The 27,125-nt window shown below is 40.3% G+C and overlaps 1 protein-coding gene across 4 annotated transcripts in view; it reads left to right on the top strand.

Moving 5' to 3' along the window:
• NAXD (NAD(P)HX dehydratase) overlaps positions 1-22,282 on the top strand; it is a 57,287-nt gene extending 35,005 nt beyond the window's left edge. For 3 of the 4 annotated variants that reach the window (XM_014600393.3, XM_014600395.3, XM_006260465.4), the window contains 5 exons: positions 8,691-8,741; positions 8,832-8,936; positions 9,299-9,419; positions 18,534-18,654; positions 21,873-22,282. In XM_014600393.3, the coding sequence (XP_014455879.1) occupies positions 8,691-8,741; positions 8,832-8,936; positions 9,299-9,419; positions 18,534-18,654; positions 21,873-22,023 (549 nt within the window). In that variant the 3' untranslated portion in view covers positions 22,024-22,282. Of the gene's footprint in view, positions 1-8,690; positions 8,742-8,831; positions 8,937-9,298; positions 9,420-12,366; positions 12,487-18,533; positions 18,655-21,872 lie in introns of those variants that run through there. The other variant, XR_002089587.2, reaches the window with a different exon arrangement.
• The last annotated feature ends 4,843 nt before the right edge of the window (positions 22,283-27,125 follow it).

The following is a 27,125-nucleotide window of genomic DNA, read 5'->3' as shown; positions in this document are numbered from 1 at the left end:
GAGGTCTCAGGGCTCTCTCCATCTGTCCTACCTCTGATCTTATTTGAAACATATTGGTATAGTGTATGTGCTGAATATCTTCATTTACTAATACATTTCAGCTTCTTCTTTTTCATATGCAGTGAGAAGATGTGGTACTAATTGAGTAACATACATTCTCCACAGGCTCCAGGAAAAAAACCCAGGTGCTTGTGCTCAGAAGCGTTAATATTCTGTGACAGAATATTCTGTCACAAAGGCATTGAGTAGAAAAATAGGTCATGTTTCAAATGATGTTAGCATATTTTCAAATACAATTCACCATTTCTGCAAACACAGTTTAATATCTTTTAAAAATATGCTAGCTCAGGGTGGCCAACCTGCCTTGTGTGCCAGAAGTGGCATGGGCAGCCTCTGTGTGTGAAATGTACCAGTTTTGAGAAGGGACAGGCAGCCCAGTGGCAAATATGGCAGGAAGCAGACAGCAGAGCAGCAGATAGGGCAGGGGGCATAGTGGCGGAAGCAGAGCAGTAGATGGGGCAGGGGAAGATTAGAATGGCACTTAGGGAGTATTTGTGGCTAATTTGTGGCATGTCTGCTAAAATGTTTGGCTCCCTCTCTGTGCTAGCTGGTCTTGGCCAACCCTGCAGGATAGAGGAAGCAAAGTTTTGGCCATGATGAGGTGCAGTGTTTGTTTACTGATTGGGCCCATACTCGCATCATGTTTGGTTTTAGTATTTTGATACTTGAAATGACCTATTTTGCTTAATAACTATTCTCCAACCATTTAGGTTGGTCTAATAAAAGATATCAAATTCACCCAAGGAACCTTGTCTGCCTATATCCTTAGACCAACACGGCTACAACCTAAACCCCTGCTATTTTATGAATAAAATGTTGGGACTTGCATTGAGCCAGTACATAGTTTAATTAAGTTTCTCTAAACATCATCAAGTATTTGTAACAATGAAATCTGGCTGTAGTTAAGCAGAGTTAACATTTGTTGTTACTAGAATATGATATGCTAGAATCAGATGGGTAACATTGAAGGTTTGGGAAGAACTTTCAGTTTTTATTAAGATAGCCACAAATTTCAAATAGCTTTAATTGGGAACTTTTACATTGTTTTGATGGCACATCTGTTCAATAGGATTAGATAGCACCAGGAGTCTGAGTGTTTCTATAATCTGATTTAGGGCTCTTACCTTGGATTGAAATAAACTAAATTATTGCTAAAGCTGGATTTGGATGAGTTTAGGGAGAAAATATGTCTAAATTTAGATTCCCAAAATCATGTGTATTCATGCATGGATTTGGAGGGAGAAAATTAAAAGGGAATCATAGAATCATAGAAATTAAGGACTGGAAGGGACTTGAAAAGATCATCAAGTCCAACCCCTCTGCTCTGGGCAGGAATACTACTGAGATCAAATCTGTCTGTCCAGTCTCCTTCTGAAGATTTGTAAGATTGGGGACTACACTACCCCCTTGGGAAGTCTATACTAGATTCTGGTCATCCTCACCATAAAGAAGTTCTTTCTTGCATCCAACCTGAAACCATCCTCTAATAGTTTATGGCCATTTCTCCTTGTCTTCCCCTGGGGTGCCCTAGTGAACAGTTTTTCTCCCAGCTCCCAATTATTCACCCCTTACATACGTATAGATGGCCACCAAGTTCCCCCTTAGTTTTTTCTTCCCCAGACTGGATAGTCCCAGATCTCCCTTAGTCTTTCCTCATAAGGTTTGTCCTCCAGGCCTTAATCATTCTTGTGGCCTTTCTCTGGACCCTTTCCAGATTCTTCACGTCTTCTTTTTGAAGTGCAGTGCCCAAAACTGGACCCAGTACTCCAGCTGGGGTCTCACCAATGCTGAGTAGAGAGGAAGTATCACTTCCTTAGCCCTGCTCGCAATGCATCAGCTAATGCATCCCAGTATGCTATTAGCTCTGTTCACTCCAGTGTTGCACTGCTGGATCATGTTCATCCTGTGATCAACCATAACCCAAAGGTCCCTTTTGGCCATCGTGCTGGCCAGAACATCTCCTCCTAAACTATATTCATGTCGCTGGTTATTTCTGTTTGATGTCTCCTCCCTTCACCAGGGAGATGAAATGCTAGTTAGGATTTTTTTTTCTATACTGTTTTCTGTGTTTCAAATGTTACTCTTCATAAGGTCCATCCTCCCTAGGAGCATGCTGTGTGGCTGAAGGAAGTGTTAAGAAGCTGTTAATTGCCCAGCAAGCTTGATGGAAAGGGTTCTTTATGAATTCAGAGCAAACCTAGAGCTGTGTCTTGCTTATGCTACATTTCTATGTATAATAAAACTGTTTTGAAGATTTTTAATGTACAGTTTATCCAGTTCTGTTAGTTGTAACAGGCTGTTTTTGCTTTTTTTTAACTTTCTCAAACTTGGGTAGAAAGTAATTTCTTCCACTTTCAGCCAAACTAAAAAAAAAGGTGGTCAAAGTTGGCTCCTCCCTTTAGTTTACATGATTAGGTATATAACTGCATATATTGTACGTGCACCTAAAGCATCTCTTTTTGAAAACATGGCTCAGAGTCTGAGATTATAATCATAAGACAAGAGAACTATCTATTTGAGCTGCAGTTGGTGTCAAAGCTATCAAAGCAAGTGTCAAAAAGGGAGGGAACTGAAATTCATATTTTAATTCTGATTTATGAATTTTTGACTCAGTATGTTAATAGTGGTCAATAGTTAATTGTCTCTCATACAAGGTTTGGTAGCATAATAGAGTGATTAATGAGCTGGTAATAGATATGCATATAGAAGTATGTACTATACTGCAGCCAGTTGAAGGTGATTTGTATAAATTCTGTCTACAAAGGGAGATTTGGAATGACATTGTTGATTTTTTCCAAAGAGAAATACTTGAGTAGGGTTGTAGGAATTAATGAATGGTTAAAGCAGTGCCATTCACGCATTTTTCTATATTTGTGCAGTATCAAATGAAAAGCCGTTAATGAAAGAAGAGTTCAAATCAGACAAGGATGCCTAAACAATGGCATATTGTGAAGTTTTAGAGTCTTAACCACCAAATGCACTTTGTTTACAAATAATCTCTTTTTTCCTGACTGCTTGCCCATCAGGACTTTTTAACAGTATGTCTACTTTTGCAAAAGTGGACCTGTGCCTTTTAGCCTGTCTGCCTGGAAATCTATGCTTGTCCACTGTAACCCTGAAGCATTCAAACCACAAAAGTGCATGCAACCCTTTATCCAGCTGTGTCTATATTACCTCTACAGCCCTGGTTCTCAGTGACTCAACACACCCCTCATAAGACCTAAGGGATCCATTGGAAAGTGCTTAGTTTTCACTTGATTTTGCCTATAGAAAAAAAAATGGAGCACTTCTATTGCAAAGAACTGAAAGACCACAACAGGTCTGAATGTTTTTACACTATGGATTCCTGTTTGAAATCTCTGGATTTATTTTGTGACTTGCGTTTGCACGCCTAACAGCACTAACCTTGAAAGGATCTGGGGGCACCCTAGAGTGCTGCAGGATCCTGGTTAAGTATCACTGCTCTACAGTTACAGGAATTTGCTGCTATGATTGTAGAGGTGTGTTCTAGGCTCTTAGGGTGCTGACAGGCATGCACTCCCCACTGTAACTCATGACAGTTTGCAGGTGTGGAATTTTTTAGTGCTTCACCCAAAATCATGCTCCCTTCCATAGTCACACTACCAATTTAAGTAGAACCCTGATGTTAGCAGCACATTGGATGACCATCTTCCATTTGGCTGATCTGTGAGCATCAAGGTCAGCTGGAGTGACGGGTTACATGCTATCTTTGTGCTTATATAATGACTGGTTGTTTCTGGTATGCAAGAGGCAGAGGAAGCAAAGAAGCTAGAAAGATCATATTGTGCTGGCCCTGTAGGTGGGGTGGTATTGGAGGGCTATCTAAAATGAGCTGAAATACCTATTCTTTACCTGTATGTGGGTTGGAACATGCCTTAAAGTAAAGTGCAGGCTTTAACCTCTATGCTAGCCATGCATTTGAGCAAGGGTTAAAGGTATAAGGTTCTCTGTAGGGAGTTATAGGTAGGAATATAGAGTAAGTCAACAGTGTAGAGATATGCTGAGTCCAGCTGGGTTTGTTCTTATGCATTATTACCACTGTTAAAAGATTCTGCAAGCTAGGTAAAGCATTCGAAATGCATGTGTGACTTCATTACCTTTAATGGGTTTTGCCCCAGTTGTAGTGTTGCTTGAAACACAGTAATAATTAGTGATATACAGGGTAGAAGGGAATGTCTGGCTCATTCTTTTGCTCTTCATTTTAATGACTATGCATTTTTTTCAGAAATAAAAAGGAATGCAAACTTTTTTTCTTACTAAAGGCAGGAGCTATACAATTGAATAAAGAAAAATCAAATCTGTTTATCAAGGTACAACTTTTACACAGATTCCTCTCAGGAGCAGCTTTGTCTCACTTAAGTTATGCTTTGAAAAATTACCTTGGTACTTTTGCAAATTGAAGTGCAATTGATATAGACCATTTAAATAAAAGTTTAAGGGTGCTGCCAGATGTGCAGCTTACCACTGTAACTCAAGCACTGTGAATTACGCTGACCCTCCCTCCCCACCTCCCCGCCATGTTTGCTGTTGGCTTGGGTGGGGTGGGAATCAAGTTCCATTTTAGAGCCAATTTAAGAGGAGCTGAATGCCTGAAGCCTTTCTACCCTAGCCCTGCTCCCCCCACCTCCATCTCTGGGGAGAAGGGAGGGAAGGAGGCTGTGGGCTGAGGTTTGCCCACCTTGTGCTGAGGGGAGGTGCTGTGGATTGGAACTGGAGGGGTGGATCCAAGCCCAGAGCTCCCTCTCCTCCCTTCTCCCCCTCCCATCATGCAGAAAGCACTGTGGGTGGGGCGGAACTGCATCAGCCTAGCACCAGTCAGGCAGAAGTTAATGAAGGTGCTCCACTTCAGAGTTAAGGAAAATGATAGCCAGGGTAAAAAAAAATTAGGACTCAGAAAAACTGATACGTTTCATGACATGTAATCTTTTGTGTATAGTAAAGACCAGAAAAAATGTTCCCTTTAGTAACATAGATTAGAAACTAGTAATTTGGAGGCTCACTAGCTTCTGTCCCTACAGGTGTACCATCAGATACTGTTAACTTGTACCCAAATACTTGCTAATGATGTATTCCTACCATGATTTAGGTTCCCTCTTCAAGCACTTGTGTGCTTTACGAAAGCTGGTAAATTAATGTAACAGTTCTAGAACAGACCAAAGGGAAGGGGGAGTTACTTTTGGATTATTCCTTAGTAACAATATAGAAAAGAACCAAAAAAAGAACCACAAAATTATGGCCTAGTAACAGCATACTCAAAGTTATTCCAAGTGTCCTCTGGTAAAACCAATCAAAGAGGTACCATTATACAAAGACACAAATGTTGACCAGTAAAATATATAATGAAAAATCTAAAGACTGAGAGGGAATATGAAGATGAACAAGGCAACAGCATTTTTTTCCAGAAACAAAGAATACTTTGAGAGAACTAGTAAGTCTTAATAGACAGTTATTATAATGGAGCTAAGTTAATAGTTAAGAAGGATAAGGGGTTTAGAGAGAAACTTCTTGATGTTTTTGCTTTAACAGAATATATTGAGGAGATATCTACCCTAGATCTACTCTTTTCCATAAAAGTGAGGCCTTGTCAAAGGCTGATGTTGAAAGATGAGGTGTTGGAACAAATTGATTATTAGGCTTAGGGGCAACAAATCAGGCTTGGACGTTAATCATTCAGAAGTACTGAAGAAATTTAAGAATGAGGAGGCTGAGATGCTAGCAAAAAATGCCATCTAATTAAAACTGCAGTGGCAGATAGTAGAAGAGGGTGTACCAATCTTTAAAAAAAATGCTAGGGCTGATCCTAGAAATTGGATTAAAGAATCTTATTTTATTACCAACTAAACTGATAGAAATAGTGAAATACAATTAAAATAGTATGATACAGATTTTTAAAAGCAGAGTTCCTATAAAGGAAAATAAAAATAAAACTCCTCTAGAATTTTCTGTGTGCAAGCAGAATTATAAAAAACCAGAACATGCCATGTGGGGGGGACTTTTTCATAAAGACTGTGAAAGAAAACAGAAAGCAAGAACGGAGTTTTCAGTATGCCAAAAGATTAATTGTGGGCATATCCCAAAGTTGCATTCTAGAGCACCTGGTAGAAAGAGTGTGCTGGTAAACTATAGGGGTGCACTGATAGAGATTTTTTTGGGCCAGTACCGATGTCCGATTTTTAAGGAGCCATATTGGCTGATACCAATCCGATTCTGATATGCAGCCGGACAGCTTCGTGACCAGTATCAGGCTGGTAAGTCTGTAGGGAAGGGGTGGGGGCGGGGGGCAGATTGAGGTTCCTGCGGTGAAGGAGGGATTGGGGCTGGGCCTGGGGTACTCTCTGCACTAGTAGGGCAGGGTGCGGGATGGAGCTGCAAGCAGCTTATCCAGGAGGCACAGGGAGGAGGGCAGCTCTCACCACTGCGCACACCCTAGAAGAGCATGTGGGGGCGTGTGCCTCCAGATCTGTACACAGGGTGAGGGTGGCAGCTGCTTGAGGCTGGGGAGGTGCCGGACTCTTCCTGGTGGGAACTGGGCTGGGCTGGGCTGTGCTTGGGGCAGGCAGTGGGGGTGCTGGGAGAGAGGCTACAATGGGGAGCTGCAGCCACTCCAAAATTCACTGTACCCCCAACCCTCCCTTCCAGCACCACCGCTACCCGCCCCAAGCGCAGCCCAGCCCAGCCCCCTGCCAGAAACAGCCCAGTCCCAGCCTGCAGTGGCAGCCCGCCCTCACCCCACACACAGATACAGGGGCACACGCCCCCCATGCCCTCCTGGAGTGTGTGCAGTGGCAGGAACCGCACCCTCCTCCGCATTCCACAGATGAGCCACTCATGGCTCTATCCTGCACCTCGCCCCGGCTGTGCAGCACCTGCTCCAACCCCACTCCCTCCCTCACCACAGGGGCCTCAATCTGCCCCCCTACATGCCCCTTCCCTCCCACCACAACAGACTTACCAGCCAGATGCTGCTCTCCAAGCCTCTGGGCTGCACTCCTGGCCGCCTGCACGCTGTGGCCAGGGCATTTATCAGCAACATCAGGCAAAAAAAGCCAATTGCCGATGCTGTCAATTTTTCCTATATTGGTGCCAATCCGATACGGGACCAATGTATCAGTGCACCTCTAGGAAACTATGCAAATGGCACCAAATGACTTATGTCACTAATGTCTGAAAGATGCAAGATTGTAATGTGTGCTCCCTGCCTCGTTCTTCCCCAGTACACACACGCAAAACAACACAAATGGATTGTTATAGGAAAGTGTATAAATTTCTGGTAACTGTTAACAAACATAACTATGTGCATTGGAAGGACTCCTTGTAAATACTGTTGGGTTCTAAATTAACTCAATCCAGGCAAAAAAGCAGGCCACCCTCGGTGTTAAACTGATAAAAAGAAATATTATTCACACGATATTTAGTTAACCTTTGGTGCTCACAGTCACGTGATACCTAAAGAGGGTTGTAGGGTTAAAAAACTAAACAGATGTTTAGATAAATAAAATTCACTGTTACGGGGGGAAACTAGGTAGACTCTCAAGATTCAGGGCAGAATCCAAAAGAGAGCAACCAACGTTCTGATATTTCCTTTCTGTTGAAAGGGAATGGGAACAGACCATTCGTGTAAAATACAACTTTGCATTAAAGCTCTACCCTCTAGAGTAGTGGTTCTCAAACTTCTTACACTCAAGACACTCCTTGTTAGATTTGAGACACCCCATCGAAAATGCCAGCTCCTAGGTTTCACTCATTTTTTTGACTATGGAAAAATAAATAGCAATTCTTTGGTTGCAAAGAATTTGGAAAGACCACAACAGGTCAGAATATTTTTGACGCTGGATTCCTGTGTGAAATCTCTAGACTATCTTGTGTATCATGTGTAGGTGTTTGCACACTTAACAGTGCTAATATTGTGTGCCCCCCATTGCACACTACAAAGGATCTTATAACACCTCACATGGCACCCTGGATGCAAACCACTGGTATAAAACTTTAGGTTATTTTAAACCCATGCTGGTAACATGAAACCTACATTTACATGAACATATATCTACACAGCTCATGTCTCATATAAGATATTGTGACAGTGCATTCATATATTTCAATATGTGTGAGATCAGAAAAGTAACTTAAATTAGCATTTTCTTGCTCAACAGGTCTACTTGCTGAGTGATTTTGGTCACCATCTTTTTCTATTTTTTGACTAGAGATATGCTTTTTTATTTTATGTTAACCTCATAAAGTCCATTACCTAATGAAAAACAAGTTGGATTATTTTCTCATTTGCATAACAACACAGTTTTTACCAAAGTTTAATTTGCAAAATCTCTAATGCTGTTGGTTATGTAGGAAGCAAAGTGCACAGCTTGACTCTAAAACCTCATGCTGAGTTAGAAAATATGACTTTGTAAAATGAACAACTTTGGTATGGAAGTGTCTGCTATCACTTTTCAGATTCTAATCATCACTTTAATCCTTACTTTGAAATGGTGACCTGTGTGATCAGACTGATTGCACAGCACATTTTAGACAAAAGGAAAAATACTGCATTTCCTTTAGTTGTGGTGAGAGTTAAATTCAGCAAGCATCTTACAGTCAACCTATATTTCTTGCAGGGTATTATAGAAAAATCCAAGGTCAAAGGAATCCCCATTGTCATTGATGCCGTAAGTATGTTTTTTCTTTTATTTTCTTTTTGTTGTTGGCTGACACTTAAAAATCTGTTAACTAAATTATTTTTCTACTGTCTTGTGCAGGATGGATTGTGGCTCATTTCCCAACAGCCTTCTCTTATTCAAGGCTACCAGAGAGCTATTCTTACTCCAAATTATATGGAGTTCAGCAGACTGTATGAAGCTATGGTGAGCTTATTTTATTTTTTAGTGGAATTTTGTATGCGCAAGTTTTACCTTTTTTTTTTTTTTTTTTTTTTAAATACTTGGATACCATTTCAACCATGTACTATATTGTTCTTCATTACTGGAAAGAGTATCATGCAGGTTTACTTATCCCCATGTGTTAGTTGTCATGACAACACAAGATCATTGCTGGCAGATCTTAAATGCTAAAAAAACCCCTTTCATATAATTATTTTTAGCAGCACAAAATGGATGGAGGGAAAGAATGTAAAAAATATGTATAGAAAGATGCACTTAATTTGTTTAGACACTATTTTGTCCTCATGGTAAAGTATGTAATTCTGTATGGAATTCTTGTGTTATAGCTTAGAGACCCTGTAGATAGTAATGATCATCATGGATGTGTGTTAAGGCTCAGCCAAGCCATGGGAAATTTGACAGTTGTTCAGAAGGGAGAACGAGATCTTATTTCAGATGGAGAAAAAGGTAAGCCTAGTTTTCAGTTCTGTGATTCTTTAGGATTGTTTTAAGTTGTGTTCCATCTGTAACTGGTTCATTTGATTCAATGACCCCTTTTTTTTTCTGCACGGCAGTATAAATGTCTTTTGAAGGTTGATGTTTAGAAAGGGTGGGGACATTACACTGCCTCAGATGTTAAGGAAGTCATGTTATGGTTCTGTTTCTGGCTTTAAAATGGGCGTTACCTACCTCAGATGTTGAAGAGCTTATCTTTTTGTCAAGTGTTTTAAAATCCTCAACTGAGAGAGACTATATTATCTGACTGAGGCATTACCAAACTGGTTCCAAATACATTTACTCCGAGACAGCTTTGTTGTTTCTTCCTGTCTTTATGTAGCTGAGTCTTGGATGGCTGCATAGACTGCACAGTCACCTGATGTTACCAATGCTTTTTATTGTAGATCTGTGAACTTCTGTCCTCTACAATGCCACAGCACTGAGTGCTGGAAACTAACAAACCAGCCATACAATGTAGTCTTAACAGCATTCATATTAAATTTTATATAGGTAACAACTGCACCTTTTAAAGCACTTCTTCCAAAGGTGGTTACATTATTACTTAGTACTTTAGAGAATGAGTTGCCTGCTTTGTGCCAAGATTATTTTCTTTAATTTACATAACTTTATTTCACATAATGTTCTTATGCCTCATTAATATAAAACCTTTTTTGCATGATAAACAAGATCTCTGTATGCAGTGTGAGCTAATGTGAATTACTCATCTCAGGAAAAAAAGTATACCACTGTAACAGTTATTCTGATTATAGTCTGCCAAAAGTTAAAATATCCTGGCCACTGTGTATTCCATATAATGTTCTGGAGCACTGAAAGGTTTTTTTCAGCATTTGTTTTTTCCACTGCATACTAATGACTGAATTTTCCTGAACAGTGGAAAATGGAGGGAGAAGAGAGTCTCTATCTTGTGTTCCTCTTGCCTACTCTTGGGATTAGTGTCCATCTTCTTGAAAATTCTAAGAGTAGGCAATTAGCCCTAGCCCCTCTTTCCAGCAGGATTCAGAGGCCCTGAAAACGGGAAGCAACACAGCTGCTTTCCAAATCTGATTTGGAATCATTGCATGTGCTGTGAGCTTGGAGAATGTATGATATCTTTTGGTATTTTCACCATTGTTATTTTTCCCTCTTCTGCCTCTATTGCTCACCTGTCTTTTCAGAGTTGAGTATCCAGCCATTTAGTTTGACATGAAAAATAATCATTCTGTGTAGTAGAATGATTTTAGGTGTAGTAGATTGGTCCCACCTGGACATTTTTTTTTCCATTATAGAAGTTTTACCCATCTTGGGTCCTTCGACCGTGTAGACAGAAATTGTTGAGGCATCTGAGAAAGCAGTCTTAGATTCTGGAGTTAATGAGTTATGGTGTCTGTTACAAACATCACTATATAAAGTCTGTAGTCCTGGGGAAAAGTTTGTAGTCAAGGCAGGTGTTTGCTTGGCAAGCAGAAGAGTCAGCTCTGTTTCCTGTTGATTGGGATGTTCTTTGTATCCAGCTAATTGCATCTGAGATGTAATGTTTAGCCTTGTCAGCACAAAGAAGCTCCTCAACTCTGACTCTAAAATTACATTGCAAGAAGAAGCTCTGCTTTCTGCTTTAGGCCACAGCAAAGGATCAATCTCTATCATGCACCTTATTATAGTCTTCAAGTTCTCTAAGCTTAACTTCTGCTTCATCTGTGTTCTCTTGATCTGATGTCATTTTTTTTTTCAGCTAAAACACCACACATGATGATTCCAGTGTGGGGGGAAATCCAGGATCGGATCAGGACAGTGTGCTCTGGGTCCAGTTCCATGTTCTGAGAAAAATCTGTACACTCCTTCTACTGCCCCTCTCCTTTCACTCTCAAGTTGCCATCCTCCAACAATCCTTATAGCTTACCTTTCTCCTTCCATACATCTCAGACAGCTTCAGCTTATGCATTTAGCATGTTGTTTCTTCTTTTAAATGTTGTGGTTTCCAGATTTGCCTCTTAAACTCTCTCCTTACAAGACCTCTAATGCATGTGTAAGCTTTGAAAAGTAAATCTGAATATGCTACAGAAGGTGAAAGTTGGAACTTTAAATACAAATTATGAGGATGCTATGTGCCAAAAGGAAAGCTTTCTGAGGATACAGGGAAAACTGTAGAAGTGCAGGACAAAATATAGACAACGAGGAACAGAGTTGTCGAATACTGATTATATTGGTTACTTACCACTTTGACTTTGGTGTTAATAAGGTAAGTATAGCACTCAAGAGTATCCTTTTTCTTTGCCATCTGAATAAATCTGAGTGAGACTGAAGGAGTTAATGTGTTTAGTTTAACATGGAAAAGTTATGATATTACTTGATAACAGTCTAGAAATACATATATTGGGAGAAGATATCTGATAGCAGAGCACCGAAAGAGGCATTTCCAGTGACTGGAAGCTGAAGTTGGACAAATGCATTTTAAAAATAAGACAGAGATTTTGAACACTAAATTAAATTAACTCTGGGAACCATTTACCTAGGGCTTCAGTGGATTCTCAGTTGCTTGAAGACTTTTAATCAAGGCTGGATTGCTTCCAAAATTTCTGCTATAGCTTATACAGATACTGGGGGCTTCATGCGGAAGCCACTTGGTGCAGCTCTTTGGCCTGTTTTGCAGTAGGTTAAATTAGATGTCTAAAACACAGTTCCTTCTGGCCTTAAAAACTGAATAGTTCATTTGCTTACATAAGCCTCCATGGAATTGGCAGAAGACATCTACTCTTTTCGCCACAAGTGAGAACTGTGTTGTTCTTGCGTGTCTTGCTCTTTCTTTAAAAGCTCAGTTCAGGTGTGAGCTGCCAACTTCCCAGTAAATGTAATCAGCAAGACTTTTAATTAAGTTTTATATACTTTTTTTTCTCTTTCCTTTTGCAATTCTGCTTTATAGCCTGGTCCTCATTTGTTGATTTCCTGCTCTACAAAGATGAGCCCCACCATGCACTTGGTAGGTGATATCAGTCCCATCAGTGAGCAGGGCAGGCGTGAGTACTCAGCCTTTGGGGAAGAGGTAAGTCAGCTTTTACTCAATATGGCACAGCTCTCTAAGGCTTTCTTTTTACTGTTCTTTGGAGAACTGGGCAATAATAAAGTGTGGTTATACCAATTTTTGTTCCTAACAAGTTTAAAATTTAGTTGGGTCCTTGAGGTATCAGTTTATTTTTAAAATAAATTGTTTTGTATTTTTACAGTTTCCCCAACACCATGTATAGCTTAAAAAAACAGTTTTTGGCAGACGAGACATCTGCTTTAATGCAAGTTCTCCTGCCAGCGCATACGAGTAGCGTACTCCTTTCACCACTTCCTCTCATACTGCTCAGAGGAATGGGGGAGAACATAGAAAAGGGGCAAGTTAGAGGAGTGCCTCAGGGTAAAAAGCCAGCTCTTGGCAGAATTGCCAGTTCCATTCCACACTAACTTCAAACTGAAGGGTCTTCCACTCATTTTGTGGGTGTAAAAGTGGCTGTTTGGGTACTTGTCCAAGTCCCTTTCTTACTTGGATGCTGTTGTCACATCCAGCCAATCAGTTCTGTTGCTGCCCTAATCGGAGGATAGGGAGCTGATTCTCATTCTGGTTCTGCATGTTGTTGCTGATGGAGAAGTTGCTGTTCCATGCTACAATTTCAGCAGGGTCTCCAGTGGCCACCTGGCATCAGAGTAATTTCCCAGCTCCTGGTCCATCCAAGAAGCAGAAATGTCTGGAAAAGTCAAATAAGATCTGAATGTGTTAAACTCTCCAGTGATTGCTGAGCTACTCTCAAGGACCTTTCTAAGTTTTAAAAGTGTGATTAGGGAATTTACAGTATAAGCACCCTTTAAATAAAAGCCAGCTTACCTTTTCCACATCAGCAGGGCTATTACTGCAGCCTAGTCATTAGAACTGGGGCATGTCACCAGGAGTCCACGGTATCTAGCTTAGCTATTTTGTGGACCCAGCTGCAAAGGGAAAAAAAAAAAGAAAAGTTACTCATTAGTATGGGTAGCAGCAGGGTCAGATGCATATTAATAAGTATATTAGTCAAAGTGAAGAATCTTAAAGCTGCACATTATTTGTAATGAGGGACAACAATGTTTGGTAACTACATTAAGTTTTTTATAGGAAATAGAGATCTTAAAATTTTTAGTTAAATGATACAGGTTGTTCCAGTGGGAAAAACCTGATAATTAGCTAAGAGAAACGTGGAAGAAATCATTTTCTTTGAGGGTCATGTAGCCCATCCAGTCTTGATTTAGAGAACTTAAGAGATAAAGAATCCACCGCTTTCTTTAATAATTTTGTTGCAAGGGTTTAATAACATTCATTAGTATTAATATTTGTATTTTATTTCTAACTTGAATTTGCCTGGTTTTCACTTCCAGTTGGTGGTTTCAGTCATGTTGTTTTCCACTAGATATGAGTACTTGAGTACCTGATCTTTTCTCTCCATGAATGTACTTAAGTACTGTAAACAGTCACCTTTCAGTCTTAATATCATAAGATGAACAGAATGAACTCCTTAGGTTTCTCACTGTAAGGCATTTTTTTCTCCAGCCCTTAAATATTTTTTGGCTCTTTTCTGCACCCTCTCAAATTTTCCACAAGCCTTCTTAAAATGTGGACACTGGAACTAGGCACTGTATTCCAATATTGCTCTCACCTGTGCTGTGTACAATGGTAAAAAAGATCTACCTACTTATTACTCCCCTGTTTATACACTCAAGGATCCTATTAAACCATTTTGCCACAGTATCATATTAGGGTATCATACTGAACGGCTCATCCACTGTGACTTCTAGGCCCTTTTAGAAGTTTCTCTTTTGGATGATACAGCCCCCATTCTGGTCCTGTGGCCTGTCTTATTCCTAGTGCATTTGCATTTGGCCGTATTAAAACATGTTTTGTTTTATAATAATCAGCCCTAGGTTACCAAAGTGATTCTCTACCACTGCTGTCCACACTATGAAGTACTCTGCCCTTTTTTTTAATTTTACCAGTTTTTTTTTAATTTCAGATCACTGATGAAACCATTGGGTTTGCACTGATCCCTGTAGAACCTCACTGGATGCACCCAGTGATGATTTGGGGGATTTTTACAAATAACCAGTTATTAATACTTTTAACATATGTTATTGTCATATTTTGCTACTTTTTTAGTTGGAACATGGAACAGTACTGCATGAAACACCTTATAAATGTGTCTTACCTTGGCACCGTTATCTTTTATACCTTATTATCTCATCAAAGCATTAAATCAGGCTTGTTTGCCAAGACCTGTTTTCCATAAAACCAAATTGAGCGTCATTTAAAGCATGGAAATATAACTGATTCTTCAACCATTGAAACCTGTATCAGTTTTTCCATTATCTTGGAAAAGTTAACTCACCGAGATGTCTCGGTCATCCTGTTTGTCTCTTTTGGATAATGGCACTACATTCATGTTTCCAGTGGGTGCAAGATACCCAGGCCTCCTGATTTAAAATTTTAATTCCTAGTAGGTTTTATTTCTAACTTCTTCTTCTGTTCCTAATGGACTGAAAAGTGCTTTGCCATCCTCGCATAAACATACATCATTGTAATTGTTGCTAAATACAGAACAAAAATATTTGGGGTGGTTTTTTTGGCTTTATGAATAGTTATCATCTGCATTTAGTACTGAGCCTACATTATTGCTAGTGACTACCACTGTGTCATGCAAAATCAGCCAGATGGCCATCTGTTTTATGCAGAGGTGGTCTCTCAGAAAATGTTCTGATTCTAGCCTTCTGGTCTGCAAAATTTGTTTCCAAGACACGGTGTTTTAGGCATTGTGTATAACACAACATATCTTAGTACTGGAATGAGCTTGAGCATGCTCTGTCAACCCAAGTCCCTTGGCATGTTCCAAACTAAATGCATCAGTGAGGACACTGAAAACTCATCCGTCTGTGCCTGCTCTTAACTCCTTGAGGTCTGGCAGGCCCTCAGAGCGGAAACAAGCCTGAAGCTGCAGTATTAGTGAACTTTCAGATCTGGAGCATGCCTGTGGATTCAGGTAAGCAGTGGTCTCAGGTCCACCAGTACTGGGACATTTTGCTGCTGTGTTAAAGTCAAGACTGTAGAGCAAGCGTATTGAATTCATCTTGTTCCCTGGAGTGGATCCAGACCACATGGCTCCTTGTAGGCCAAATGGCTCCAGGGCATGAGGGCTTTTTCACACAGCCCTTGCTTGTCTTTCTGCCTCCAGTGGTCATGCCCACTTCGATGCTATATAGCTCTGATTAGTTAATATGTAAAGAGCAGATCTACCCAGTCTTCTGTGTGACTTCAGACTGATGCAGCTTAACTACCTCTGTCTGCCCATGTCTACCTAAGCCACAGGTGCCCATATTCTGTGGTAGGCCACATCAACCACTAACCACTTCCTTAAACTCTCTTGCCCACTAGTAGCTCAGTGGGCCAGAGCCAGCCTGTGGGTCAGATGCTTCAGCTCACGAAAGCTTGTGCCATATATTTACATCTACTTTGGTTATTTTATAAAGTGCAAGTCTACCCTGCCTTCTGCTTGATTTCAGAATAACACAGCCAGCTACATCTTTAAATTACTTATTTTGCATTTTTGGAGGCTATGTCATGTTTTGTCATCTACCATAGAATTGTAGGGTTGGAAGGGACCTCAGGGGTCATCCACATAACCCCCACTATGCAAACACAAGACCCATTATTCCTATGCTATCCCAGATGAATGTTTTTTTCAGCTTCTTCTTTGAAACCTCCAATGAAGAAGATTCCATACCTACTCTGTGCGCCTTGGTCTACTCTCCTGCTAGTATGGCAGTTTTTTCTGTTTCTGTTTTCTGTGCTTAGATTGCAAGGATCCGCTTTTGTTTATTGCCTTCAAGGTGGTGTGTATGTATTTGACACTTTTTATAATGGGCTTAGATTGCTGAGTTCCTTTACAGTTTAAACCCGACTAGAAGTTTTGAGGACTGTGACGTTTTGAGGTACATAGTGAAAATGGATTACTTAGTAGGGGCATATGCTCAGCTACTACTTGGAAGACCAAAAAGCCTTTAACATAGGTTTTCTGTTCTGCTTCCTAAAAGGTACTCAAGACCTTAGAGTGAAAACCCAAGGAGCTACCACCTCAAAGCAGCAGAATAGGGGACACATTCTCCAATTGATTATATTAAGAAAACAAAACACCACAACAAAGGGACAAACCAGTTTTTGTATAGTTTATCTGACTAAAGTTGATGTGTAAAAGTGCTCACTGAGAAGCATATCTAGAATCCAGTTTAGGTGGGGAGGAGGTAAAAATTGGAAAAAAAAATTAACTTCTGGGCATGTTGTGGTGACATCTGTAAAGTGAGTGCCAAATGAACCCCTGCCCTCAGGCATCAGAAATGTCCTGTTGCCTAGCTTGATGAGCTCAGCAATTGTTTTTGGGACAACCGGCAAGAGAACCTGAACCACTGTACAGTTCTGTGTTGCAATTGTAAGCAAAGTGAGGGGTAAGATTTCATGGAGAGGGAAAGAGGGGTTACTGTCCCAAATATTTGTGTCCTGCTGGAACAAGTTCTATTTATTCTTGGCCCTAGAACCTACCAGATGAGTGGGCATAGGAAGCATCAGCAGTTTCTGGGTAGAGAGAGCAAATGAGTGTTAGGGTAGTGAGAGCTGTTGCTGCTTTCCATTCAAGTTGCAGTATGAAAAGCTCAACTCTGCTTGGATGCTTGTGACACCAGTAGCTTCCCTTCCCTATTGAGGTAGGAGGAAAGGCTTTATGCCCCTGTCCCCACAGCCTGACAGGAAGAGAAGAGGGTGGGTTCTAACCCAGGAAAGGAGTTTGGGAAGACAGCTGCATTGAAACATGTCCATAGTCAAGCAAGTTATGATCATTCGATTGTAAGCAGAAGTGCTGCAGAAAACTATCTCTGGGGCAGTTGCTGTTGTAGCACAAATGTGAACTTGCCCTTCTCTCATCTCTTTGGGACGAGAATGTAAGTGGTACAGTTCACTTTTTTTAAAAAAAGTAACAAAGTAGCTCTCATAGTGCTTCAACAAAAGGAAATATCATTACTGAGGCACTGAGTGATGATGGGACTTGCCCAAGGTGACCAATAGGCCAGTCAGTTGCTGGGTCTGTGTCCCAATCCTGTCCTCTCTTTTAAACGAGTAGTTCCCAAACTGATTTGTAGAACACTGGTTGCATCTTCCTTCATCCCCTTTGAATTGTGCAGTGGGTAACAAGAGTGTCTGCAAGAAATTTTGAGGGTTGATATTGGTCCCTTAGCCCAAAAAGTCAGAAATACTTCTGGCTTGTAAGTGCTTTTGAAAATGTTAAGCAAGGTCCCTGCTCAAGGGAGTTTACAGTGTAAAGAGATGCTATGCTGTAACTTTCTGTTGGACTTTTTGCTTAATTGTTTTACGGTGAGAGTGGATGCATATGCAATAGGATATTTGAATGTTTTGATCATTACTTTTGAGAGTTGAAAGGGATACTCTGGTGGAACTTGATCTGTGGTATAGGATTTTTTGTAAATAGTTTGTTTTTACAAAGCCTAAGGAAAATACTTTCAAAGTGTTGCCTTCTGACCCAAGCACTACAGGTTCGAGAGAAGGGTTGGAGGTGTTTTTGCTATTTATTCCCCTTTGCTTTTTATAAATACACTCGCCTCAGATTTGGAAACTCTGCAGGTCAGGGATTGCGGAGTGCTCTGTATTTGTACAGCTATCATTGCGGAAACCCATTCCTGGTTCAACTCTGGTGGTGTTGGTGATGGTGGGTGGTGATAATGATGACATGAGTTTATGAAAACATAAAATGTGAAGTTAACTAGAGACAGTCTGTTGTCCAAGCTGAGAGAAAAGGAAAAAGTAAACTGCTTGATATAAGATACTTTAAAAAGTTTTTTTTTTATAATTGAAAACTGTGATAGAATCCTTAAAATTGTAACTTACCAAGATCTCTTTGATTAAGAAGTTGTTCCAGCATATATTGCATTTTGTGTGTTTCTTCAGTTCTCACAGCTATGGTTATATGCATCATTAAAAAGAGTAAAGGTACATGACCTTTTGTGTGTTGGTTTATTTTGTAGTACTCGTATGCAGTCATGAAGGAAGCAGCAGAAGATGTGGTGGACAAGGAGACCTCCTATCAGGTTCCCTTGGAGTCTTAGCACATTGGGCATTTCTTGCTGGACCAGAAAAGACAAATGGGTATGATTGCATTAGTGACTCCTCTTCTCAGATAAATCCATTATCCTTATGGCAACTGTTGCAGAAATGCTGGTAGGAAGCTCGAAAAAAAAATTGGGGGCATTGGGAATAGGGCATCTGTACATCCACTTTGGTGTAGTTTAGAGCACCCAGTGTAGGGGCTGAAATTTTTATGAAGCCAAGTGTTGTCTCGACTCTGAAAATCATCCAAGATTGTGAAGCAGAAAAAGGATGCAAACCTGCCCGAATTGATTTCCAAGAGCATTTGTTTACCAGAACATGTGTTTTCAAAATGATTGAATTCGTAGGCAGAATGTATATAACACATGGCACTAAATAAATGGCAGTCACTGGAAAGTAGTGAGATCCCAATAATAAACAAATATACATCATGCTGTGTTCTCTCTTTGGCTTGATTTATCTTCATGCAGTTAGGTGATTCAACAAGTGTAATTTGTCATGTAAATTGAAACTTATAAATAAAATGTATAATTTAAAGGGGCTAACTCTGAGCCAACTAAACCAATTACAGGTGCTGACAAGCATTTCATTTGTCTGTACTGAAAGCAGCCATGCTTTTGAAGCCATTGTTAGCTCTTTTGTCATAAGAATATATGACAGTTACTATCAGATCAGACTAGTGGCCCATATGGTCCTTTATCTTTATTGTGACAGTGACCAGTACCAGCTGCTTCAGAGGAAATTGCAAGAAATCCTAAAAAGGACAGTATGGATAATTTTCTCTCTGAATGAACAATACTTAATAAACTGTGGAAGCTCATTTACATATTCTGCCAATTAGTTCCAGAAGTTGCACACCATGTACAAATAAGTTCCTTTGGTCAGTTATAGATGCGGTGTCTTCTAATTTAATTGCAAGTCCCCTGGTTTTTATGTTACATGAGAAGGTAAATAGGAATGTTTAATTTACTGTCTAACACAATTTGTTATATGCAATTTTATCATTTGTCTTTTCTCTATGGAGTCTTTTTAATCTCTCCTCATATGACATATTTCAGGGTACTTCTAGGCATTGTCATCCTCTTTCTATATAAACATTTTCTGCTTTGAGATAGGATAATCAGGACTAAACATAATACTTCAGATTAAGGCATACTGTGGACACCTATTGTTAAAACATGCAGTTGTTTTCCTATCACCTGACTGCCATCTGTATGTTGGTTCATAGTGATACCCATGTCTTTGGTCCCAGGATCATTTTTGTTTAGGAATCTTTTTAATTTTAACAGTAATTCCTGAAATAGTCCTCAGTGGCCTATAAATCTTGGTAGCTGTCTCTTTAAAGATGATAAATTGCCCATAGTCCCCTGGTACAGTTGCTGATATTAATGACCATATATTTCAGACCATTTTATTCTTTCAGAATGCTTGGATGTACAGCAGCTAGTACTTATAACTTACTGCTTATTATCACTGTGTTCCAACATCTCAGTCACTGACACAGATTCATTTTCATTGCTTAACAAAAGGAGATCTTGAGTAGGCATCTTCTCAACATCAGTTGTATTGATTACTTTGCAGAGAATATAATTTAAGAAAGAAATTCTCTATATTTGACTATTTGCTCTTCAGATTTCCCCTGGACTTTCCTTATTTTAATGTTACATTTTTCAAGATGCAGTTTAAACTTCTTTTATTGGCTTCACTTTCTGAAAAGTATATTTTTTATTTTGAAGCACAGTTTCATTTCTTACTGTCATGACAGGTGCAGACAAACTTCTTAGTATTGTCTGGATGCTGCCTGGTTCACACGGATGTCAGCGGAAGTTGTAGTCTGTAGTTAGTCTTTTATTACAGCACTGAACTAGGGCTTACGACAAGATTAGTAACAAGTTTAATCAGGCTTTCCTAATGCTGAAATTTGACAAATCTAAAGAAAAATAAACCCATTTTTGCTGAAAGACAGTTGCAACTGGCTCTATAGTCAAAACCTTAATGTGTAAAGTAGGCTCTGCAGGGAGCAGCATACACCAGTAAGGGTCTGTTCTCCAAGTGTCTTGGGTCTCCAAGGGACTTTGTCTGTACAGTCTGCTCCAGTGTTTTTCAGATTTTTGATAACTGGGACACGCCTTTTTTTTTCTAGGTTAAAATTGGTGGCACACTTCACTCTTAACACCTGAAAAGGGAAGAGGGGGTGGACAACCTCTTGGCGTGCAGGCTGGATGAGTGACATTGGGTCAGTCTGCAGTCCTGATCTTGCCCCACACAGCTTGGAAATTAGGTCTCGGAGGAGCAGTGGTAGTGTTAATTACCACTGCTCCTCCACCACGAAATTTCTAGATCTGTGCAGAGCCCCATGGGCTGGATGACAGGGCTCCTGCCAGACCTGATACTTAAAATGTATCATTTTTGGCAGCATGTTTCCACTGCTCTGCCACAGCAGGCCTTTTAGGAATTGCTGGTCTATTCAGAACCACCACTTCTCTGCATGTGCCAAGGAAAGGGGTATCTTGCAACTTGCTTCAAGCAATTTGCCCTGCTACCTGTGGCAGTCTTCAGGTGGCTCAGCTCAAAACCACCTCTGCATTACCACGTTCCCCATGTGTGCTAGGGAAGGAAGAAGTTCTTGTCCACTTTGGTGGATCATGTCAATCCCCAATTTCTCTGCCTAGCTAAATCTGACCCAAAGCCCTTGGGAATGGGCTTGGATGGGGAAGAGAAAGGGGTGCTTAGAAATTAAGGCAATTAAATTTAAGATATGTGCATTCCACACCTGTTCCTGTGCAGTAATGGGAACCTGTATCAAAGCAAGCAGTTAACTGCAGACTGTTAAAAGAGGTGTCTTTTTGAGTTTGCAGACTGCTTAGGTACTACCTTTAGAAACAGCTTTTTACAGGTATTATTAACCTTCAGCTTTTCTAAACTTGAGAATCTTTAGGCTGGGATTTTGATGGGAAGTACTCACAAGGAGATTTCTAGCCTAAAGAGCCATAATATAGAAATGGAAGAACCAGTGTGAGGCGGCTGCCTGTAACACTGCAAAACTTACTACAGAGAGGAAATAGAAGCAGTGAAGAGTCCCTGAATTACATTGTCACTGTTACTGACTCCAGCTTTATCGTACAACAATTATAACTAAATTCAGCGAGAAGGTTATTAGTGTGTTCCTGCTGAATACACAGTTTTGCTACATAATTTTTACTACATATTACTACATCATAAGCTCTACATAATTTTTTTTTCTTTTTTCCTTTCAGTCAGAATCCTTTCCTAGTGGCTGCATTTGGAGCTTGTTCTCTTACAAGGCAATGTAACAACCAAGCCTTTCAAAAATTTGGACGTTCAATGACTGCCTCTGACATGGTTTCAGAAGTTGGAACAGCTTTTAACAAACTTTTTGAAACCTGAAGCCAAAGCAGCAGAGAGGAAGACGAGGAAGAATAATGGCTGCAACAGTAATTAAATTTACAGTAGAATTTACATAAGTAATGCACCCTTTCAAGTGCTGTAGCAGCATTGGTATGCTAGGTAGATTTTTTTATTTTTAAGAATAGAAAAATATGATTAATGTAGATATTTTTTAAGAGTTTGGAATACAAAAATGTTTTGGCTGAAATAAGCTGTAGTTGCAGATCTGTTATAATATAATAAAACTAAACTGAAAGTATTCCTGTTCTTTTTCATAGTTATTGAGCAATAACTAAAGTGTGTGGGAACTGCAAAAATGCACTTGATACTTATAATGAAAGTAAAATTCTTCCACCAGCTCAACAAAATTTCTTGGCTTACACCAAGGATGTCATGATTTTGTTCTTAGACTGTGTTTCTAGGACTAACTACTGCACTTCATTTTTCTCCATGCTGTTTTCCCTTTATTTAAATACGTCTCTTTGGAAAAGGAATGTTTCAAATGTAATTGGTAGCCTTTGCTCATTCCTAGTCTCTGAGGTGTCATTCTTTGAATTTTAGGTTCTCTTTTTTTTTCCCCTTAAAAAAAAAAAAAAAGGATCAACATGTTTTAAAAACTAGTCCCAAGCCCCCTTAGAATAAGGTCTTACTGTAGAAGTGTCAGCATGAGACATAGGAATTATGCTTAGCTGAATTTATTTACTTTATATTCCACTACTGTTCTGGATTAGTCTAGAATGTAATATGAAAAAATGTGAAATTTAGTGATTCAGAGAGGTACTAGGTGTGGTGAGAAACAAGTGATATTTAAACTGGTCACAAATGCCAGTGGTGATAAGAGACTGAGTGCTTTTAGGCCAGTTATGACTCAAATTGCTGGACTGCAGCTGGATTGCTGGGTCTGAGAACATTAGCGTATATATGCATCTACAGCTATTAATCACCAGCATAAATATTAATTGAAGGGACAAAAGGCAGAAGGCTGCATTTAATTAGGCTGCATTAGCGGCATGCAGGCAGTCAAATGCAGCTAGCTCACTAAAAGACTCTACTGGGGGCAGGGGATTGATGAAAATGACAAGAGTTGTCAAGCTTCAACTGTAGCAGCTGAGCTTTTAAAGGCTTTTGCTTCATCATCATAACAGTGGAAGCACTTAGTGTCATGGAAGAAGTGTTCATGGTTTCATTTGTATCTTGCTAGCTGGATGAATTAGATGGCAGAACTCCTCTAAAATCAGGAGCTGTGTGGGATTTGATGTAGTCTGGGTTTCTTTAAACTTCAGAAATTCAGCCTAAGCGCATTGGGATAGAAGTAATTTCAGGGGGAAAAACAAAATCAAATACATTTCTTACACTTTCAGTAAGTACCAGCTTGTGTGGCCCTATGATCAACATATAACATAACTCCAAATGTACATACTAGAGTGTAGGAACAAGCCTAATGATGGCATGTTATCACATGGTGTGTGTCCATGTCAACCACTTTTCCAGTGGCCTGTTTCTACAATGGAGTTTGATACCATACACATTAGTCAGATTGCACTTCAGCCTCTTGTATAGCTTCCTGCAGTGAATACCTGAAATCAGAAGGCTGCTCTGAATATGTCCTACCCTTATAATTAATATTGTTGGATGCACTGTGACTACTACCTCACCCCAATGCATTATGGTTTTTCCTTTTAAACTGGTTACCTATTTTTAAAATGGGTTTTTAAATAATGTTGGCTCACTTTGTTCCGTCAGGGTTCTAACTTTTTTTTTTTTAAATAAGAGCAATGGTCTACTCACAAGATGAATTCACAGTGTATTACAATTACACTGTTTTGTAAACTGTCTGCTTCCTTGGAGGGAAAGTAAACTATTGCTTTCTCCCTTTGGAATTATTTTTGAACCCTGATTCCAAAAATCAGAAAATTAAACTGTTTTAAAACAGCTGTCAAATCTGTTTAAGATTTTTTTTTTATTTGGAGCATAAATAGTATTATTTCTAACTTACGTTTGTAGGTAAAGCCAAATCAGTGAAGACTCTTTTTTTTTCTCAAAATGAAATGGCTTGATATCAGTGATCAGTATGGATTTGTTTTAACGATACACAAAGTTGTAACTTTGTAATTCCTCAATGTATACCAATTGTTACCATTTAATTTTAAAAATTCTGAAAATGTAGCAATTTCTTTCCATAGGAAATAAAAATATAGCAAATAAAACAACTGTTGTGTACTTTGTTTTCAATGATCCAGGCACAATATCCATAGAGGCTAAACTGATCCATCTTCTGGATGTCACCCTCCATACCCATTCAGTGTCATTGCTGATAGTGTTGGTACAACCAATGGCAATTTTTATTATTACAAAATTGTCCAAAGTAAGCATGTGTATACGTACATGACAAAGAGAGATGCTTGTCTCCCAGCCTACGCACACTTAAAGGAGGCAGGAAAATACCTAGGCATGATGATTGACTTTCTGTTCAAAGATGCTGTTAAAGAGCAAATCTTCAGCCTTTGAATATATTAAAGTACTGCTGCTGGAATGCACATTTTCAGAAGACAGCCTTATAGATCATCCAGTATTCTCATTTTCTCCCCATATATCTTTGCTGAATTTGAATATGAAAGAACCCTTTTGCCAGTAAAGAGAGCTCAGACACTGGAATCTGACCAGGTCTTCAGTGCCAGAAGTTAAAAAGGCTATGCCTAGCTCAGTACCCATCACCTAAACCATCCACTTAATATTTTTTTGGTCACTTTCACATTAAAAATTAAGTGCCTTAATTGGAAAAGGGACACTGTTCCTTTGTCTAATTAGAAATGCTAAGTGTCTGTAGAAATAAGCATGGCTGAAGTATAAGAGCCAATTTACTCTTCTGTTCCATTCTCATTCTTAAACTGCTCCCAAGTTTCAACTGCAGGGTCATAGCACAGGCTTGTGCAAGTCAATTAACTTCCATTCCTTTTATTATGCATCTACTTACCTTGCAGGGTTGTTTCTTTAAAAACTAGTGACTGGACAGATAAGGTATTTATGAAAGTGTTTTCTAATTCTGAACATTTCTGCATTTGTTAGGGAAGCCTGCTAATGTATTTTTGTGCAAAAATGAATTGGAAATGAATGCAGCTTGAATTCAGAACAGACTTACAGGTAAGTTGATAGCATCTTTTACTTAACATGATTATAGGTCTCATAGGGCAAACCTATAATTATCTAAGATGGAAATATATCAAGACTGAGAGAGTCAACCTTGTGCTACACCTGAGAAGTGTTATAGTTAAACCTAAGGGCAGAAGAATAATTATTCTGTTCTCTCTAAAGGGTTGTAACCTCTTCACTTCATCCCTATCACTTCTTGTTAACTTGCCGGCTGATTCAGCAAGTTGGTCTGCCAAAGTACTATTTGCTGGAATGGGGGAAGGGAGGATTTCCAGCAGTGGGATGTGTTAAGACTTGTTCCAGGCAATATTTTCATTCCACACCTAGCTTCCAATTACTAACCCGTCTTTGAACTAAGGGAACTGGGCTTCTTTATAGGCTGAAGGAACGCTGAGGGCACGAGCCCAAGCATGTACATGGTGTCTTTGTAATTCTGTGTATATATACTGTACAGTGCACCCACTTTGCACATCCTGGGTAAGTACGTAATCACTTAACAGCATAATCACTTAACACCTTGCAAGCAGTTTACAGGCCAGTGTGTGCCCTCGCCCTTTTTGAGAGGCAAGCCTTTCAGCTTGGCATGAGGAAGCTGGAAAAAAGGAACCCTTTTGGGCCAACAAGCAATAAACAGGCCAGCTTCCAGGTGAGCTTGCTAGGGAAGGTGTGCAGTGAAAGAGAAGGCAGATTAAGACACTCAGGGAAATGGTAGAGGACGTTGCAATGCCAGAGCCACTGCCACTGTGCTTCTGCTTGCACCTGTGAGGTTTCCATCCAGGCAGGATTACTCACCATCAACACTTCCATCCAGGTCCAGGTTTGACACTGGAAACTGTGACTTGCAGGTTCCTTCCAGTGACAGCCAGGTAAGGGAGTGCCTGTGGTGTGAACAGTGCCTCCTGGTGGTATCTCTCAGGAAGCAGGCAAGAGGACTACAGGAGGAGGTAACGAGGCTCTGAAGCATCCTCCACCATGAGGCATTCATTGATTCGATGCTGAAGGAGACCTCCAGGACTGTGGAAGAAGAAATACCAGTGCTAAAGAGAGGACATGGACACCCAAGAGTGTGGGAACTGGAGGCTTGTGACTTCTGGCAGCAAGCAGAGGTGTTCACTTCCACCTGCAGCAGTTCATCTGGAGAACAGATAAGAGAGCCCTGGCAACAGAGAGGGAGGAGCACGTTCCATTGCTGGAGGAAGACAGGCCAGGCCTCACCAACGTGGGAAGGATTGAGATGACTGCCACCAGGAAGAAGTGATGGTGGTGGTGGCTGGAGACTCCCTTGTGACAGAGAGAACCATCTGCTGAACTGACCTGTCTCAGGGAGTCTCCTGCTTGCCCAGAGCCTGGATCAAGATGTCATGGAGGGACTACCAATGCTCATCCAGCACTCTGACTACTACCCATTGCTTCTCATCCATGTGGGCACAAATGATACTGCCAGGGGAGACCCTGAGCATATCAAAAGTGACTACAAGGCTCTGGGTGCAAGGGTGGGGGGGTCTGGGGCTCAGGTTGTGTTCTCATTAATCCTTCCAGTCAAGGGAAAGGGCCTGGGCAGAAGCAAGAGCATCCTGCAGATCAATACCTGGCTGCGCAGGTGGTGTTGCCAGCAGGGCTTCGGCTGCTTCGACCATGGGATGTTCTTCTAAGGAGGAGGATTGCTGGGAAGAGATGGGATCCACCTGACGAAGAGGAAAGAGTGTCTTTGCAGACTGGCTCACTAACCTAGTGAGGAGGGCTTTAAACTAGGCTCACCAGGGGATGGAGACCAAAGCTCTGAGGTAAGCGGGGAAGCAAGAGACCTAAAGGAAGAACAAGCAGGAGAGGGGAACAGGCGAGGTGTTCTCATACTTCCTGAGAAATCAAGGCAATCAACTAGTTACTTCAGGTGCCTGTACACAAATGCACGGAGCCTGCATTTGAAATGAGCAGGAAGAATTGTAAGTCCT

The sequence above is a fragment of the Alligator mississippiensis genome, chromosome 1 (genome assembly GCF_030867095.1).
Source record: "Alligator mississippiensis isolate rAllMis1 chromosome 1, rAllMis1, whole genome shotgun sequence".
Taxonomy (NCBI): Eukaryota; Metazoa; Chordata; order Crocodylia; family Alligatoridae; genus Alligator; species Alligator mississippiensis.
This window is presented reverse-complemented; position numbering and strand designations above follow the sequence as displayed.